Source organism: Phyllostomus hastatus, unplaced genomic scaffold, assembly GCF_019186645.2.
Source record: "Phyllostomus hastatus isolate PE091 unplaced genomic scaffold, TTU_PhHast_1.1 phas_scaffold_345, whole genome shotgun sequence".
Taxonomy (NCBI): domain Eukaryota; kingdom Metazoa; phylum Chordata; class Mammalia; order Chiroptera; family Phyllostomidae; genus Phyllostomus; species Phyllostomus hastatus.
In genome coordinates this window covers 4,820,296-4,837,803 of record NW_025334024.1, presented here as the reverse complement: position 1 = coordinate 4,837,803, position 17,508 = coordinate 4,820,296, and the positions used below count along the sequence as shown (strand labels likewise).

The following is a 17,508-nucleotide window of genomic DNA, read 5'->3' as shown; positions in this document are numbered from 1 at the left end:
GCTACAGCCTCATGGTCTAAAACACAAAGTAAGTGCTGGCCGCTAAGACACCTTTTATAATCTCAGAGAGAGGCACCGTGGCCTAAGAGCTTGCGCGCGTCGGTTCCAGTGGACTACCTCTGAGAACTTCTGGTTTCGTTAACTGCAAAATTAAGGATCGATCACTAAGCTCCATTCGAACCACAGATGGGATTCAACAAGACAAAGAGAGTAAGTGAATTACAGAGAAACTTGTCCCTCATAAAGCAGTGGTGACTGTCAGTCCCGCTGTCTGCTCTGACAGCCCCTGAGCTAACAGAGAACATTAAAAGGTGCGTTCCCGAGGAAGTGGAGAACGTGGCAGGGAACAGCTTACTTTCCAATCCCTGCCTGACAGACACACTTGTTTGGGCACCACAAACACAGGTATGGCACAGAAATGGGATACAAGCAAACAAACAGGGACAGAAGGACATAGGGATCTCTGTACTGTCCTCTCAATTTTGTTGTGAACCTAAAATTCCTCTAGAAAATCTTTTAAAAAGACCGTAACAGGTAGTCTGTCCTTATACATTGCTTTACTGGTCCGAGTTTAGAGTGTGTTCCCATGCACACCCTCTAACTCTGACATGAATCCTCTATCCAAAACGCACTCTGACCTCTTTAGTGGTGACGCAGAAACAGATGGGGCAAGGTCACGTGATATGCTCTTGAACTCTAAGCTGGTGACAAGCAAGACTCAGGTCTCGGTCTGCTAGCACCACCTTCTCTCTGCTGAGCAACACTCACCTTACTAGCAAGGTGACAGCGCCGGCGACCACCGGAGAAGCCACACTGGTCCCCGAGAGGGCCCTGCATCCTCCTTTCATGCCGGAGCCCCTCACCCCAGCACCATAGGTGACAATATCAGGTTTCACTCGGCCATAGCCTCCTGGTAGCTCCTGTAAGTAAAAGCAGGTCGGTTTCACCACAGCGCACACACTGGCACACAGCTGCATGTGGTCAGCAGCAAATAAAACCAGAACAAAAGTGTGGGCTATTTAAATATACTTGGTAAGGTACTGGCTTTAGTCTGAAATTCACAGCAATACAGAAAACAAACTTAAATGATAATGTAGAAAATACAAGTCTTTTTCGGAGTTTTTTATGATAACCAGTGCAATAGTAATGCTATAAAGCAACTAAAAAGTGAATATTTTAAATTTTATTAGCATGCAACACTAGAAATTAGAAACTAGTTTATCTCTAGATAACTTAAAAATTAGAAATATCTCAGGAAAACCAGAAAATTAATATTAAAAATAAGGAAAAGGAACACTTTCTTTATAAGGAAATAAAGTACATAATATATATTACTGAAGATTTTAATCTGCCACCAGAAGGGAAAATAAAAATCATTCAGAATGATAAATGTAACTGTATGAATAACTTAAGATTTTAACTGAATATTCTGAAATTTCCTGGAAACTGAGGCAAAATGACAATTGCAACAGGATCTTATGTTCTGCAGAAAGAAGTACTCCAAATGAAGTGAAAAAACCTTTCACGGCAATCAATCAAAAATGGACTTTGCATCCATATGTGGGACACTGCATAAAGATTATCTTCAATTACAGCTCTGCAGATAATTCAAACATTTCTCAAAACACCATTAAGAAACAAGGCCTTGATAAAGGCCAAGGGACTGAAAATGCATTATGATTCTGTGAAAGCATTTATGAGGGAGCCAGAGAAACATCAACTGGTGGGGCCTCTTCCAAGTACTCCGCAGCACAAAGAAAGTGCTGCAGGAGCACAGGTGAACCAGGAGGAAATACATCCCTGGGACCGACTTTCTCAGGGTGAGGTCCCCCGGACTGAGATGACAATCGAACACCATCAAAAAGAAGGCATCTGAGCGCTCTGGCATGGACCCACTGTGGGGCCGACTGAAAACGGCGCACAGAGAGGCAACACTGTAGAGGGAGAAGGCCTTCCCATAAAGTGGAGCCATGTGGACAAGGCCACGATGTTCTCAGGAGGCTGTGACTCTTTTTTCTAGGACTTCCCAAGACCTGAAAGCTTGGCACCCTTGACTCAGAGCATCCCGCAGGTGGTCTGACCCTGACGACTGCAAGGGCAGACAAGAGTGCTCACTGTTGCCTGAGGGAGCGTCTAACTTGCACTTCACCTCTGTTCTGGTGGGCAGAGGAGGATGAATCAGCTGCAAGGTTAAACCCGGAATAACTGTATTAACTTGCCAGAGTTACTTCCATTCTGTCCAGCTAAATACAAGTATTTCTGTGTCATCAGAGTTGATATTAAATTCTTCTCACTAGCTTCTTTTGCTTCGTAAGGCCAAAAATATCATCTCACCTAGGAGCACCGAGGACTGTCCACCTTCCTACTAGTTAGGACAACTGGGCATGAATCCAGCTGACCTAGAAATGAAAAGAAGTGGAACCAGGAAACACCACTCAGAACCAGGCCCTCCCTGACACACCACAGTGAAGTGGTAGATGTCAAAGGGGCCAGATCTCATGTCCTCGTGGCTGGGCAAGTTCCCACAGGCCTGGCTGTGCCAACCTGCCTGTGTAGGCTGGGCTCACACGCTGCTTTTCCATCTGCGCACTTATAGATAACACCCAAGGGTGCTAAGACAAAAGGTTCCTTTAGGCACATTCAACCAATGAAAAAAGCCTACCCAGGTAGTCATTCCCCTCGAAGAGAAGCGTGCGATGTTATCCTCAAAGTCAATGCCGCCTACTCCAATCACATCCATTTGATCAGCAGGGTTATTCAGAGTACTAAATTGAGGCACAAAAACAAGAAAGAAGAAGTAATTTTAAATGAATATTTCAAGTAAGGGCAAATCCTCCCCCAAAATCTAAGACTGTATTAGGTTCTTCTGTGCAAGATGTGCGGTTGAGACGGACTGCGGTACTTCCAGCTGTCCTTGCTCACTGGGGCCTTGCTCACTGCCACCCTCCCACTGGCTCCGATCGTTTCCTCTCACCTGAACACCCACCCATTGGTACCTTCCCTCCCCGTCTGCTTATCATGCTTCAGCCCAAGACTTATCTTTTCCTTCACTACCTCCAGGCCCAAAGGAATCCCCCTTCCCTAACTTCACAAGACTTAACACTATGACAATTTACCACCTGATACATTCTCGCATCACTTTCAAATTGCTCCAAGTGTATTCATCTTGCCCCCCGCCCCCCCCCCCCCGAATTAAAGGAACTACAATCTCATGTTTGCAGCTGCCACGGTCAGGAGTTAGTTCCCAGCCTTTCAGTGCAAAGTGCCCCACCTTCCTCATGGGACCGTGGCAACGACTGTCGTTACTCCATCATCCTGAGCTCCTCAAAGAGAAGACAGAAAGGAAAAACCACAAAATTCTCAATACCTCATGTGTACTAGATCTGCAAGGAAATTATGGTGAACTCTAAAATGACAAAAATGTTTAAACTATAAAATCAAGATATAAATTTAAATGCAGCTAAACTATTTTAAAGTCTAAAACAACCAGTTATGAAACTGCATTTCTGAGCTTTATCTATTACATATGGCTCTGCTACCAAAAGAAAAAAAAAAAACTGTGGCAATTCAATAACCAAAACTGATTCCAAGTGGCTTAACCAATATTGGTAGCCAAATTCTAGAGCATGCACTTTCAACCAACTGTTTTAAACCATGGTGAGTCAACCGTGACACTGCCTTCTTGGCCCACTGGCCACTGACATGCTACCAGATGGTTGTTCAGAGGCACTAACAAGTAATATTTTACTGGCTGATGCTAAAAATTTATGAATTTCTATGAAATCAAGGAGCAGAGCTTAGAATAGAAGTCACTGACAAAACCTCCCATCACAGTTAACATAAAAAGCCACCGCCTTCCCACCCTCCGTGTGCCTGTCAATCCCTATAAGAGTGTGCTTTCAACCCTGAAAACATAAGAGAAGGCATCAAGACATCCAGTTGGTGCTGAAAGCAGGGAGCTGTGGCTGCAGACCTGCTGCACCATTCGGTCTAAGTGTCAAGGATGCAGGACCCGGAGAGAGCTCACGGCAAGAGGTACCTGGGGAGATGAGCATTATTTCCAGACTAGTCAGCTCAATGTCTGCAATGAGTGCCTCAGCAACTGGTACACTACTGTCATTAAACCAGCCCTACCCGCGGCCCCAATAGTAAGCAGCAGTGCGCAAGCTGTGCCATTCTGATTAAGTGCCATTCCCGGCACTACAAAGCAGCTGGCACATGCCAGCCTCTGTGCAGCTCTGAGAAGATAGGATGAATCTGACACAGGGCCCTCCTGCCCAGGGTCTCCTCTCATACACTGGAACGAGTAACTCTTTGTTTAGGAACCACTGAGTGTAACTGCCCAGAGAAGTCACAGGATTTCAGAAGAGCAACTAGTGTGTGGCCAGTCAGAATGGCATGTGGAAGAACTGGGAGTCCTGAGGTGTGAGCAGAAGGCAAGCCAGGAGGGTCGGCGACAGGGACAGGTGATGAAGGCTCGGATGAATGTGGTCTCCCACAGGGAGACCCAGGAGGAGACCAGACCTGAGGAAGATGTACGTGCAGTAGGGAAAAATAAAGCTGAGCCAATACCATATGGCCCATAGATCCTAAGTATTTACTATCTGATCCTTTTATAGAAAAAGTCTGCCAACGTCAGGCTGGAATACTGAGGACCCTGAAAACCAAGAAGAAAAATTTCGCTTGATTTGGCAATAATTCACGGCAGAACCTGGAATAAGAAAACTGCTAGAACATGTGTTTTGACAAGAGAAACGCACACAAAAAAAGGGAGAACAAAACAGCCAACACTTACAGAGGCTCCGTATTCACAGTGCTTTCTCTCCGTTGTCTGATTTCCTTCTCAAAACGACCAACCCACTGGGGGCAGGTCACACACCTGCCCGTGACAGGCGAGGGGTCTGAGGCTCGAAGAGTAAGCGCCCCACAGCCGGAAAGGGGCAGGAGGAACTAGTCTGGCTCCACACCTGTGTGTTCCCCACAACCCCAAGTCGCCCATGCAGAAAGAGCTGGGGTAGGAAAGACTGAACGCAGGAGGATGGGCTAGGAAACCACTTGATAACCTAGTGACCCTGAATTGATGAGGGCTGGCCTGGGGTGGACACATCAGAAATGGGAGAAGTGGCAAACAGTTGAGAAAGAAAACAAGAAAACCTGATGAGAATATTTAGAAATTGGTGTTTCTCACAATAGAGCTCTAGTTTGAAATGCCACCTCTTGGTTGAAACATGCATTACTGACAACGCAGGAAAACCCAGTACCCGGGACCCCTCACAAGGAGACAGAATCCTCACTAAAGAATTCTTAGGAAGGTGACTGCCAATAAGTATGGTTTTTGACCTACAAAAGCATTCATTTCATATATGCACCCTAACCTTATGCCCTGAACCCTCTGCATAAGCTCAGCCAGTCATCAAGGCCCCTTGCTCTCCCCAGCGCGCACTCCAGGGATGTCGCTGTGAGATGCAGGGAGTGAGCCTTTCCACAGGCTCAAGCACACGTCTCCACTGTGCGCACCGTGGACACACACGCATGTGGGAGGGAACACACACATTCGTGTAGACTTCTACGGGGCTATGACACACTGAGGGCAGACCCTGGTGACCTTTAACTCTTTGTCACTGCACCAAACTACACACATCCTGGGCACCCAATAAAGGAGGGTGACAAATCCTACTGCAAACGCATCTCAGCACAAGAGATTTATACGTATTATGCAGAGAATGGGAAGTGGAGCTGGAGGCAGAAATAAAACTGGGATCTCTAACCAAAGGCCACTGCCTGTGAGTCAGTGACTCATGTTCCGCATCTCACCGCCACTGCACAGCACAAAGGAGGGTTTCTGTGCCACCGTCCTCTCCGCTTCCCCCATCCCCTCCCTCCGTCAACCTCCAAAGCACCATCGGTGTCTCCTGTGCCTTCTCCCATGCTAGTTTCACTGTGTTTACACCTTATTTTTCCTGAAGAGGCAGACCCCTCATCTACCTATCTCCTCACGCCCGTGCCTGGTACAGACTGGGTCTCAAAAAATATTGCAGGGCTCATTTATTTCTAATAAATTGACTTCCTGACTGACTTTGAAAAAAAAAAAGTGTAATAAAAACTTTAGGCCTCCAAATTTCTATTTAAAGCAAAGTAAAAAAGAAATTAAACAGAAACAAGACTGGCCTTGAGTTGCCAACTGCTGAAGCAAGTGACACAGGAACCCGAGTTCACCATGCAGCCCCCTTGTTCCCATGTCGGAAATTCCCACACGCAGTGTAAGACAGACACAAACAGGTACAGGCTGACACAGAAGCAGACGGCGTGTTTCAGTCACTTCAGAGAACAAAGCCCCCCGAGTGCGTCCCCACTGCGGGTACATACCCATACAGAGGCCCATCGTTGCCGATCGCAGAGACCATGATCACGTTGTTGGCCGTTAGCTCCCACACCTACAAAATCAGCAAGCACTTAACTGTGAAAGCACACCACTTTTAAACAATCAACAGAGAACTGTCAAAAAATAACCACAACTCTGAAAAAAGTCCTAAATAAAAGGGTCCCCACTGAAAGCACGTTCAGAAATGATCAAAGCCAGCACGCAGGACTAGGCAGCACACGCTGCAGACGCCAGCTTTCCAGGCGTGTTCAGAAAACACAGGTGGTGTGTTTACATGGGAAGTAATCCCCAAGGCACCATGTGCTACATCCACTGCAAGTCACTGAAGCTCAGGCCACCACCCACCTGTCCTTATGAAGCAGTCACCTTGAGGGAGCAAGCCCTCAGAGTCGGGCATGTGAAAAGGAGCCGTCACCAAATGCGACCTTCTGTGCGGTGACACTACCAACCTTGTCCACGAAGGGATGGTCCATGAAGTCAGGGCCCCCGATGCTGAGGTTGAGCACGTCGATCTTCTTCAGGATGGCGTAGTTGAAGGCGTCCAGGAACCAGGACGTGTAGGACACCTGGTCAGAGTTAACACAGCCCTTCAGGTGTTTCAGTGGAAGTCTCAAAGCGTCACAAGTGAGTTTTTCATTTTACGGGCAGAGTCTGAACTCTTAGCAGCATGAGGTACTAACTTAAATTTCAGAAATCAATCCCAAAGACAAATAATACCCCAAAATGTAAACTAGTACATCCAGAAACCCCAACCCCCTGGAGGGAGCGGGGTTTCAGCAACAGAGTGTGCTCTGGGGGCACCGGTCTCTCTGGGCCTCAGGTACAGCTCCTCACTGTACAGTACACAAAATCCCCAACTTCCAACTGCCCCTCTTCTAAAATGATTTATCCTAACACACTTGTAGTAAGTCGAGCGTTTCTAAATAGTTTAATGTATTTCTCTAATAATCTTTATTGCTAAATGGGTTGAAGAATAAATGACATCAATAAAAATTCTTTTATAGAATTGTTTTATTCCTAGTTTCCTGAAAGAAGCTAAATTATTTTGTGTATCACCATTTAGATGTGTTCATAAAATACAGAAGTAAACTTACAATGGAAACAAGATGAGTATATAATTAAAAACCATGTTTTTAAAAGTCTTTAAAAAAATAAGACTACATGTTTATATTTGCTTGTATATGCCAAAGAAATTCTAGGAGGAGGGAGTGTAAGAAATTGAGAAACTCTCACGAGAGACCGGGGGAGCAAGTAAACGCCTGCAGGATGGGGACAGGGTCAGGAGAATTACCCTGTGTTGCCTTTTACATAAATACAAAAACTATGCATCACCTATATTTTTAATTATATTTTAAACATAAAACTACCAGGACCCTCCCCCCTTTTCTATAAATAGTTTCAAAATGAAGAGTAAAAGAAGAGGCTCATAAATCCACATTATTCAGCACGATGCCAGGTGCTGGGCACACAGGCAACGGGCAAGGTCATCACAGTCCAGTACGGGTGGCAAAGAGACAACCATGCAATTATTCTCTTAGGTAGAAAGTACAAGAAATGTGCCCAGACGTGGCGGCACAGGAGCATCGACCAGGCCCAAGAGAGAGGAAGAAACAGGCTGTCACAGAACCCCCACGCACAGCTGCCCCAGGCAGGTCTTCAGAGTTCCAGCGAGGCCAATGAGGGGAAGGGGGGAGAAGGGCAGAGCCACACAGAAGGGACAGTGGGGGACAGCAGGGGACAGCATGGCACATGTGGGACACCAGCCGCAGCTTGCCCACTGGCATAAGCTGCATTTCACCCAGCATGTATTTTCTACAGCTTTAATTTCTTGCATTTTAGTATCAATTCTTTAAGTTTCAGGGGCCCTCAACACCCACCTGGTTGTTGGTAAAGACCCTGAAAATATGAAGTTCAGCATCTGGAGCGAATCCTTGGCATTCCCTCATGCTGGCTATCACACCTGCCACGAATGTGCCATGGCCCAGCCCTGTTGCCCAACAAGGAAAAGAAGTCATCCAACTGCTGGTAGCGTGTGCCAATGCGTAACACTTCAAAGCACCAATTTAACAGGCTCCCCCTGCAGTCCTAGGTGCAGAATCTCTGCTCCTCGGCACTGTCTCCCACGCAGAGCCACGCCATACCTGACCCACTTCTGGGTCAGCCACTCCTGCTCTCTCCCTGACAGGGGGGTTCTCCTCCACCAGGCCCCCCTCTCTTTCCCCTCAAACACTACCTCCCACATCCTGAGACAGTTAGAAAAGTTTCTGCCAAGAGGCAGAATGACGAGCTGAGTGTGTGTGAATACTATCGCACATGGACTGGTTAAACGCTGGAGAAAGTACTTCACTGAGGAAACGGGACAGCAGTGGAGCACGAAGCCCACCTGCGACTGGAAAACGCCTCCCCCAGGGTCTCACCACGCCGCCGCCGCCGCCTACCATCGTCCAGCGTTCGCTCGTTGGTCCAGTTGGTTCTCTCCTTCACATTTTTGAAGTGGGGATGCTTCTCACTCAGCCCAGTGTCAAACACAGCAACCCTTACGTTAGCACCTTATTCAAAAAGAAAGCAAACAGTCAGGTTTAAGAAATCATCTTTCTGATGTTTTTTTTGTCTATAAAATACATCCCTCCTTGGGAGCCATGGAGAACACGCCATCAAGGGCCGAAGCTGGCCCAGAGCACACAAGGCAGGTCACATGCCCTGGGGCCCAGGCTGAGCCCAGGCTGAGAAAAGGGGACAGCTGGGGAATGCCATCATCTGCTGCTACACCAGAGCTGAGGGTAAACAGAAACCCCTCTGGACACTCCTCCACTGTCACCAACGCTCCTGGAAGGAACCACCTCTCCCTGCTCCTCTACTCATGGGGGTTTTCCCCTCTGATAATTTCCTCCAGGTCTCCATCCACTCACCTCCTCAGAGAGGTACCCACAAAGCACCCACCCCCAGGAGAGGGGCAGCTATCTGCTGAGTCTGCTTCAGGTACTAGCCAAAAGCCATCGGCACCAATGGGAAATAACTGATGTTATTCAGATCAAAAACTCAAGAAAATGTAGGAAAAAACTAAGATAAGTCTATTATTTAACAGCTGAAAGTGTAATGAAGGTACAGTCATCCCTCGCTATATCGCGGTTCACTCACTGCGGCTTCACCATATCTCGGGTTTTAAAAACCTGCAGGACAACTGTATACTTCACTGGTGAGTAACCACACAGAATTTTTTTTGTTGTTAAAATTATGTAGGTTTAACAGTGTAGAAAGTGTTTAAGAACATATGAAGTGTTTATAAGAGTGTGGGAAAGGTTTATAGGAGTGTGGGAAGGGTTTATAAAACCTTAAAATATACATAAATGATAAAATAAATATAACGCCGCTACTTTGAGGATTTTCAAATATCGAGGGGGTCTCTGGAATGTAACTCCCGTGATAGGGGAGGGATCACTGTAATGTCTTTCTGGTATGAAAGTTGTGTTTACATATCAATACTACCTTAAATAGTCAACTATAGTAAGAGAACCACCATCAAAATGTATCGCTTACTTTTTAAAAATGCACACATAAAACTGGAAACCTTTTGGTTTGGAGGGGATTAAAAAATGCTTCTCTGAAGACTAGAGAATTTGTTTTATGAGGGAGTTTTTGCCCTAGAAAAACAAAACTGAGAGAAGACAATCATTCTGATAAAATCAATTCAGCAGGTGTTAAAAGGTGAAGTATCTCAGGGGTTCTGAAAGGCAGACAGCTGAGGAACTCAAGGGAGGGGTAGGGTCCCTAAGTCTAGGAGGTACAGGTAAAGGCACCTAGATAATCATGACGTGCTGGGGGGGCTAGGGAAATGGGTTACATTTAAAAGTCAGGGCCCTTCACATTAGTTGAAAAAGAAATTTTCTGCCATGATGAATCAATAAGAAAAACAACCTTATTGGATGTGAGTTTCTTTCACAGAACATGGTCATTAATATTGCTTCCCTTTTGGAAATAAATGATCAACAAGTATGAGTCAATTACTTCACCCTTCTGCACACAGGGCAGCACAGCGGAGTGATAAACCCATTTTCATGAAACTGCGCAAATCAAGGCAACTGTCTTTGAATTCCATCTCTTTCCCTGAGAAATTATAAAACTTGGCTGGACTACCAGTCAGCCCTAAAGGTGAGCAGTGCTGTGTTTGTTTACGTATGTGTTGAGAGGAAAGAACGCTTCACGACCTGCCTCATGTAACCTCAGAAATGGTACAGAAAAAGAAGACGCAGTGAACAGGATTAAACAATTAGAAAAGCCATAGAAACAGATGCCCAGCACAGCAGGAGTCAAAGACGAGGGGCAGTCAACTGTGTCCAGCTCAGCAAATAATGAGAAGCTGAGGTGCACGAGGCCACCTGGCTTCAGCACTAGCACTCGAGGGGGCAGCCTCCCGGACACCAACCCCTGCGCTGCTTCCGTCACAGCACACACCTGTATATCCCATCTGCCAAAGCACGTCCGCCTGCAGCGTCTGGGCAACCTGGCGTGGGATGGCTCTCAGCAACCGTCGACTCGAATGTCTTCCCGTGGCGTGCCAGAACCCAGAGCCCAGGGAGAGACTGGCTCTCCGCAGGGGACGGGACGACTGCCACTTCTGGCTCCATCGGGTTTCATTGCAGGGCACTATGGGGTCGGCTAGGGCCAAGGAAGGAAAAATACCCAAATGACACGATGCTAGTCAGGGAGAACAATCACTACAAACAGGATTGATTACCGTCTGAAATCCTGTTTAATCTTCCTTTGCTAGATGGGTTTTCTCCATGCAGTTATATTTATAGCATATTATTGGCCACCATGTGGTTCCCAAATAGTTTTTTACCTGGAATTTTATAACCAGTGCAAGGCAGAAAGGCTTATAGAAATAATCATTTTTTAAACAATGAGGTCAATTGTGATAGTAAAACTGAAGATTTTTCATCAGCAACTTGCTCTCACTGGAGAAGAAAAAGGGAGGGGGGAGTTGAAGGGAATGGCTGCTATTCGTCTGAAAGGCTTTATGGCGCTGGATTTCTGGGACGGAGAGGCCGTGTTATCCCATTACACCCATCTCCGGCCAACCAGCAACAGGGCCTTTTCCAACTGCATTTTCTCAATATTCTCAACATGCTTCTCTACTAGAATGCCAGCTTTCAAAATGCAAAGCAAAAGAACTACAGAGGAGTCAGGGCATTTCTGAGGGTGAGGAAACTATATTGTATCTTAATCTGGTTGCTAGGTACCTGACTGACACTTTCATCAAAACTTGCCAAAGTGTTGGCTAAAAGGCACGGATTTTACTACCTATAAATAACGTACTTTTTAAATGGAGAAAGCAAAAGAAATATCCCAAGAGCTGTCCCTTTACTTTTCAGAGACTATGCTATAATAAATAAGAAGAAACTGTATTTCAACTCAGTTTTAACAAGAGCAAATCTGTACTATTACTGAAGTTCTGTTTATAAAGCAAATTACTATCATTTTTATTCTGGTCTTACCAGGCTACACCCATGAAAGTACAGGGAACTGGAGAAATATATAGTCCTGTCAACTCCATTAAGTAATTATTTGCACAATCCAACTGAAATTATTCTGTATTGAACTTCCTGTGTTGATTCTGTTAAGTCAACAGCATGGGACAATAGTGGAGGTACTTACTGAAGAATAATATTTAGAACAAGGGAAGGGTCTGTTCTGCTTTAAGTAATGAATTCAGTTCTGGCTTTGCTCTTTGAGAGCAATTTAGAAAAACTGAAGAACATTCAAAGGAAAGCAATTAAAATGATGACGGGACTTGAAATCATGTCACGTGAATAAGTGTTAAAAGAACTGGAGATTTTTATTATCCTAGAAAGAGGCATGGATATCTTCAAAATACATCTTTGAATACTCTCTTATGGAAATCAGGTTAGCTCTGTCTCACAGCTCATGGGGGAGAGCCAGGAATGAGATCCAGAGTGAGACAGGTTTCAGCCTAAACTAAAGCAAAGCTGTCTAACAATGGAGCCATAGAAATAAGTAACATTTAATGTCTACCTACAATAACCTAAAACCTGCTAAGCTCTCTACACACACTATTTCATTTTATCTTCCTAAGAACCCTATGAGTTAAGTAGTATTATCTTCATTTCTTGGATAAAAGAAGTTGAAACTTAAAGACTGCTTACCACACAGTCACAAATGACACGCAGAGACACTGGGCACGTGGGAAGCTATCTCCTGAGTCAGGCACAGCCACGCACGGCAGCAGACTGTCCCGTGCAGAGTGTATACAGCCCAACCATGAGGCACTCTGATTACTGTGTTAAAATTAGGCATTTCCATGTTTCCTAAAATATGCTGAAGCTTTTTAAGATTAAAAGAACAAAAAGGAACACTGTATAATACTTGGCTAATTGTACAAGGTTTGGTTTGTTTTTATCTTCCTGGATTGTCTTGAGGTTATTGCTTTTTAAAGAAAAAAGCACCACAAAACATCTGGACAACCAGACGGAGCTCTGAAGAACCCAGACGCCTAAACCACAAAGCTGATGGAGACTGGAGTGGCCGGCCACGCTATGCAAATCAGTCAGCCTCAGTCCCTGTTCTGCTCTGTGTCTTCTCTTTAACCTCAGAGGCTCTCAGGCCTAGGATGTAAACGAACAAAAATGAAATTTTATCTATTATTTCTTCCAATGAAATAAATAGTAGTAAATGATAACAAAACTAGACATCTGTTATTTCGGTTTATAACAAGTTGGGAAAAAACCCTTTCCCCTTTGCCAATACACACGCTTTGGAAAACATTACATAATAAGCAGACAATTAACATTTGAGGATAAGTTCTATCTTGGCAAGTCCAAGTTGTAAAGGTGCAGGAAGGACGGAGCCCTCGAGCTGCAAAGGCAGTAACCAAACCTCCCCACCCTCACTCCCGCACAACTCAGGACCGGAATGGGCCCAGTGAGGGCACGGTCACGTGAGGTCGGGGGCTCCGAGAAAACAAAGTGAGCCCCAAGGAAAAGACGTTTTGCCAGGTGCCGTGAAAAATCAAAACACCCCGACAGAAGCAAAATGCAAGTGAGGAGGAGCCTCGAAGTCACCACCTGTCATTCCAGAGTATGAAGGGACATCACAGCCTCACCGTCTGAAGGCTCTGAGACAAACCTGGGTAAAAATCACTCCCAACGGAAACGAAATCACTATTAACCTCTACCGTAAACTCTGATTTTTTTCTTCCTACCCAGACAGTATGAAGCCTCTTTGATTTTTAAATTCCTGCTAAGAAAATGTCCACAATTGAGGTAACTAGATGAAAGGACATGTGTGGTCACTCTTTTTCAACTATCTGCCAGGTTGAAAATTTTCAAAATATAGCTGAGGGTGGGGACGGGGCAGTGGAGCAGAGCATGGGTGAATCTGCACGTTCTCTCTCGAAACCCAAGTGCACAGAAACGGACACAGACCGGCCTGAGACTGCAGTACTCACTCTCGGCGCACTTGAGGGAGCGCAAGACCTTCCGCTGGGGCGTCACCCGTTTGATGTTCGGATGGTCTTCAAGTGTCAGCAGCCCCGCTTTCTGGTTTTCTTTTATCTGAATCACCTCAAAGTCACTAGGGTAGTCACTGGATGGGTTGTTTCGAGGAATGATTCTCCAATTGTCTATTTCACTGCTCTTCAGGGCACTTGAAATAAATGAATTTCTAGCTTTGGCTGTAAAGTATCCATTGAAAGCCACAATATATTCTGAAATCAATGACCACAGATAAAAATAAGAATTTATGTACATATATAACATAAGGTTATATATAACCTGAACTTCCCTGGTTGAAAAAAAAACTTACGTATCTTAAAACCCAGAGTGAAAAGAGGAGTAAACACACAGGCTGCTCTAAATGCTCCGGACAGCAGTTCCCCGAGCTCAGAATGCAAACGATCTGTCTGAAACCACATGCCTCAAAACTAGACACCTGGGCTATTTTTTTAAAAAGCAAATATTAACAGAAGTTTGAATATACAGCAAAGAAATACATGTAAGTTTTTCAAACATGCAAAAGGAATCCAGAGAAGACTCAATTTTATTTTACTGAAAACAGTAGCAAAATTTGGAGATTGTATAGGACTATTTGGTAGTGATCACATCTGCTCACTTGAACTTCAGAACACAAACATTCAGCACCTGCAAACTCCCCACCTCACCGGCTCATGTCACCTGTTCCATGCAATCAAGTTTTAGAGAAGTAATTCAGAATGTCAACTGCCTTGCTTCATATAAGCTAACTACACTGGGAAAAGAAATTTCGGCAGAGTTGACAAGTGCTATGCGTTCACCCCATTCAAAATTTATTGTAAAAAAAAAAGAGGGAAATGTTGCTGCAGTAAAAGCTAATGTTTAAAGTAAGTTTGAAACAAAAAACATGGAGTCCCTAACATTTAAAATAATATCATTACCATATTCCACAACTGTTGAGGAGAATTCCACCTTCAGAGTCAGGTGGGAACAGCCAGGGCATGGAGCCTTTTCAAAAGATCTCTTTTCCAATCTGTCACCCAGATGTTTCTTCCCACAGAGCAAAACCACTAGCAGAAGGAGCCAGATGTTGACAAGCTTCATGGTCCTAAGTGAATACGGTCATAAAATTGCATAAATTCAAATCACACTTTTTTCTTCCTTGATTATAAGTTAATTTTTGTTTCAGCTAAAAGCTGAGACATTACTGATCAGCCATTTTACAGTCTTGTCCAATGTAAATAAAAGTTAAATTTCATGGCCTCTTGCGAGGTGGCCTGAAAAGAGGCTTTCATTTCTTTCTTCGTTTCTTCTCCATCTTGGACATGAGGCTTCTGTCACTCCCGCCCAGAAAACCGAGTCCTGCGCTCCATTGGCACCACAGAGCCAAAGTCCGAGGAGGATGAGCAGCCACGCCGAGAGCCAACCTACAACACAAAACAAGCGCAGAGACATCAGCAGCAGCTGCAGAACCAGGCAGGGTCCAGTCCCGGGTGCAATTCCAATGACGGGGTCAAGCAGACACCCTGGTCACAAGACAAGGAATGTACAACACAACCACGAAACACCTCATTATTTCGTTACTCCTTGTCTCCTTCAGGAAAAAACAAAGTTTTAATTGTCAGTTTCAAAAAAAAATCAGAAAGGATAAAATAACTGAGAAAAATGAAGAAAACTAAGAATAAGAAATAACACCAGGAATGTTAAGCATATCGGCCGTGAGTATCCTGGCAGCCAAAGAGAAGGGGGAATCATGATGCTTTGCTTACCAGCCTTCACTTTGCTTTTAAGATTCTCTGTATTTCCCTACCATTTGCAACTCTTCAACAGGCATTTTCCCAATCAACATTTCAATCCCCCATAATTTTTCAGGCAAAAGCTTGGTACCTATACCCTTACTTTCTAGTTCAAAATGACTACCTAAATACAAACCAATTTACATTCAAGTTATGTACATAACACCTTTTTAAAGAGACACTGTGCTTTAAAATTATTCAAGCTATGCTTTTTCAGATTTTGAAATATTTTCTGCCAGTTCTATAAAAAGAGCATCAAAGGGTTTTTAATATCATTAAATTTACCTCATGCCTCAACTTAAAAGAAATTTAATCTATAAATATGTTATAAAACCAGATTATCTCTTCATTGGAAATAATGTGAGAGGACAGTTTGTGAGATAAGCTGCTGCCAACGAAAAATGTTATTTGGGTGTTAAATTACACATGGGCACAAATACATTCAAAATATCTCCATAGTTTTAAAAAAATGATCACTTTTCACAATGGAAAATACAGCAACAATAAAAAACTGGCTGCAGCATGCCCAGAAAAATCAGTTGCACAGATCACACCAGAAACATAAATAACCCGGCAAGGCGAAGACAAACGAATGAGACAAGACAGGCCTTATATTGCCACTTGCTTCTAAAATGAAAACACTTAGGACAGGAGTCACCCCTCTCCGAAGAGGTCTGCCCAACTGCTAAACCCATCTTCCTGCAGAAACTGGTCTTCAGAGGAACAAGGAGTCTGTAACTTCTGGACTGCTCGCACGTGCTTCTATGAACAGGGAAATGGTGACTGGGGGCAGGAGTCTAAAGAACTTGGACACGTGTAATAATGAGGACTTTCACTGCTGTAATAACAAACGATCCTGCTGAGGTCTACCTCTGGAACGGAGGACTAAGCTGGGTGACATGGAGCTCACCAGACAGAAATCAAAATGAAGACCAAAGAAAAGGAACAGGGGACACCAAAAGCCACTCCAACATGTTTTATAGCAATTCATTCGGAAGTGAGAGCCCCCATTTTTTTGGTTTATACTTGATACTTGCAGCAATGGAGTATCACAGAATACACCTAGGTGAAGCATTTGCCTCACCTAATTATAGTATTACGGGTCAAAGATAAAGCTAATCACTGGTGATTAAGAGTGCTCCAATCATATTATAGTTAATATGATTTAAATAGCTTAAATAAACAAATCTCTTAAAAACTCTTCTGTCCAAACTAAAGAATCTATGACATGTTTGGGCTACATATAACACAAATATTAGCAAGTGATACTAGTGAGCAAATCTCAGACCTAAACGTGTCAGACCAGCTTTAATCAAACCTGCCCCCCAGCCCAATGCAGCCTATCGTTCCCTCACCACTGAGGCAAAAGCCTGACTTTGAAAGAAGAGAAACAAAAAGAAAAGGTTGGGGGAGGGAGGAAGGGTTACATTTAAAAATGGCTATGATAGTTCTCTCCCAAAAAGAAAAAACTTCTTCGACTTCTGGAAAATAGGACATTGCAATATCATAATACATTCTACCTCAATTTACTCATTAAATCAAGAGAGTTTACAGAGTACTAATAAGCAAGTTTAAGACACCAGCAGGTGTTGCAGAACAAACAAGTACTGTTGGTAAGTAAGGGACACAGTCCTCCAGGTGTGACCCAAAAACCAGGCCAACCATAACCGCAAACAGCTAAACACGGCACAGGAAAGGAAAGTGCCAGAGAGGCACACGTGCCAGGGACGCTGGATCGAGAGTTCTTCCTGGTGCCGAGTGGAGGCTTCTGGTGCTGAAGTGAAGGGCAGCTGGCTCGGACGGAATCGGAGCTGGTAGGGCTGGAAGTATGGGAATAGGGAGG

At 44.4% G+C, this 17,508-nt stretch overlaps 1 protein-coding gene across 2 annotated transcripts in view; it reads right to left on the bottom strand.

Moving 5' to 3' along the window:
- Positions 1–17,508, bottom strand: part of MBTPS1 (membrane bound transcription factor peptidase, site 1) — a 53,277-nt gene that overhangs the window by 27,206 nt on the left and 8,563 nt on the right. For both annotated transcript variants that reach the window (XM_045818818.1, XM_045818817.1), the window contains exons 2-10: positions 14,811–15,296; positions 13,848–14,105; positions 10,835–11,038; positions 8,821–8,931; positions 8,260–8,369; positions 6,832–6,948; positions 6,367–6,434; positions 2,663–2,765; positions 769–920 (exon numbers count right to left, since the gene is read on the bottom strand). In XM_045818818.1, the coding sequence (XP_045674774.1) occupies positions 769–920; positions 2,663–2,765; positions 6,367–6,434; positions 6,832–6,948; positions 8,260–8,369; positions 8,821–8,931; positions 10,835–11,038; positions 13,848–14,105; positions 14,811–14,973 (1,286 nt within the window). In that variant the 5' untranslated portion in view covers positions 14,974–15,296. The remainder of the gene's footprint in view (positions 1–768; positions 921–2,662; positions 2,766–6,366; positions 6,435–6,831; positions 6,949–8,259; positions 8,370–8,820; positions 8,932–10,834; positions 11,039–13,847; positions 14,106–14,810; positions 15,297–17,508) is intronic.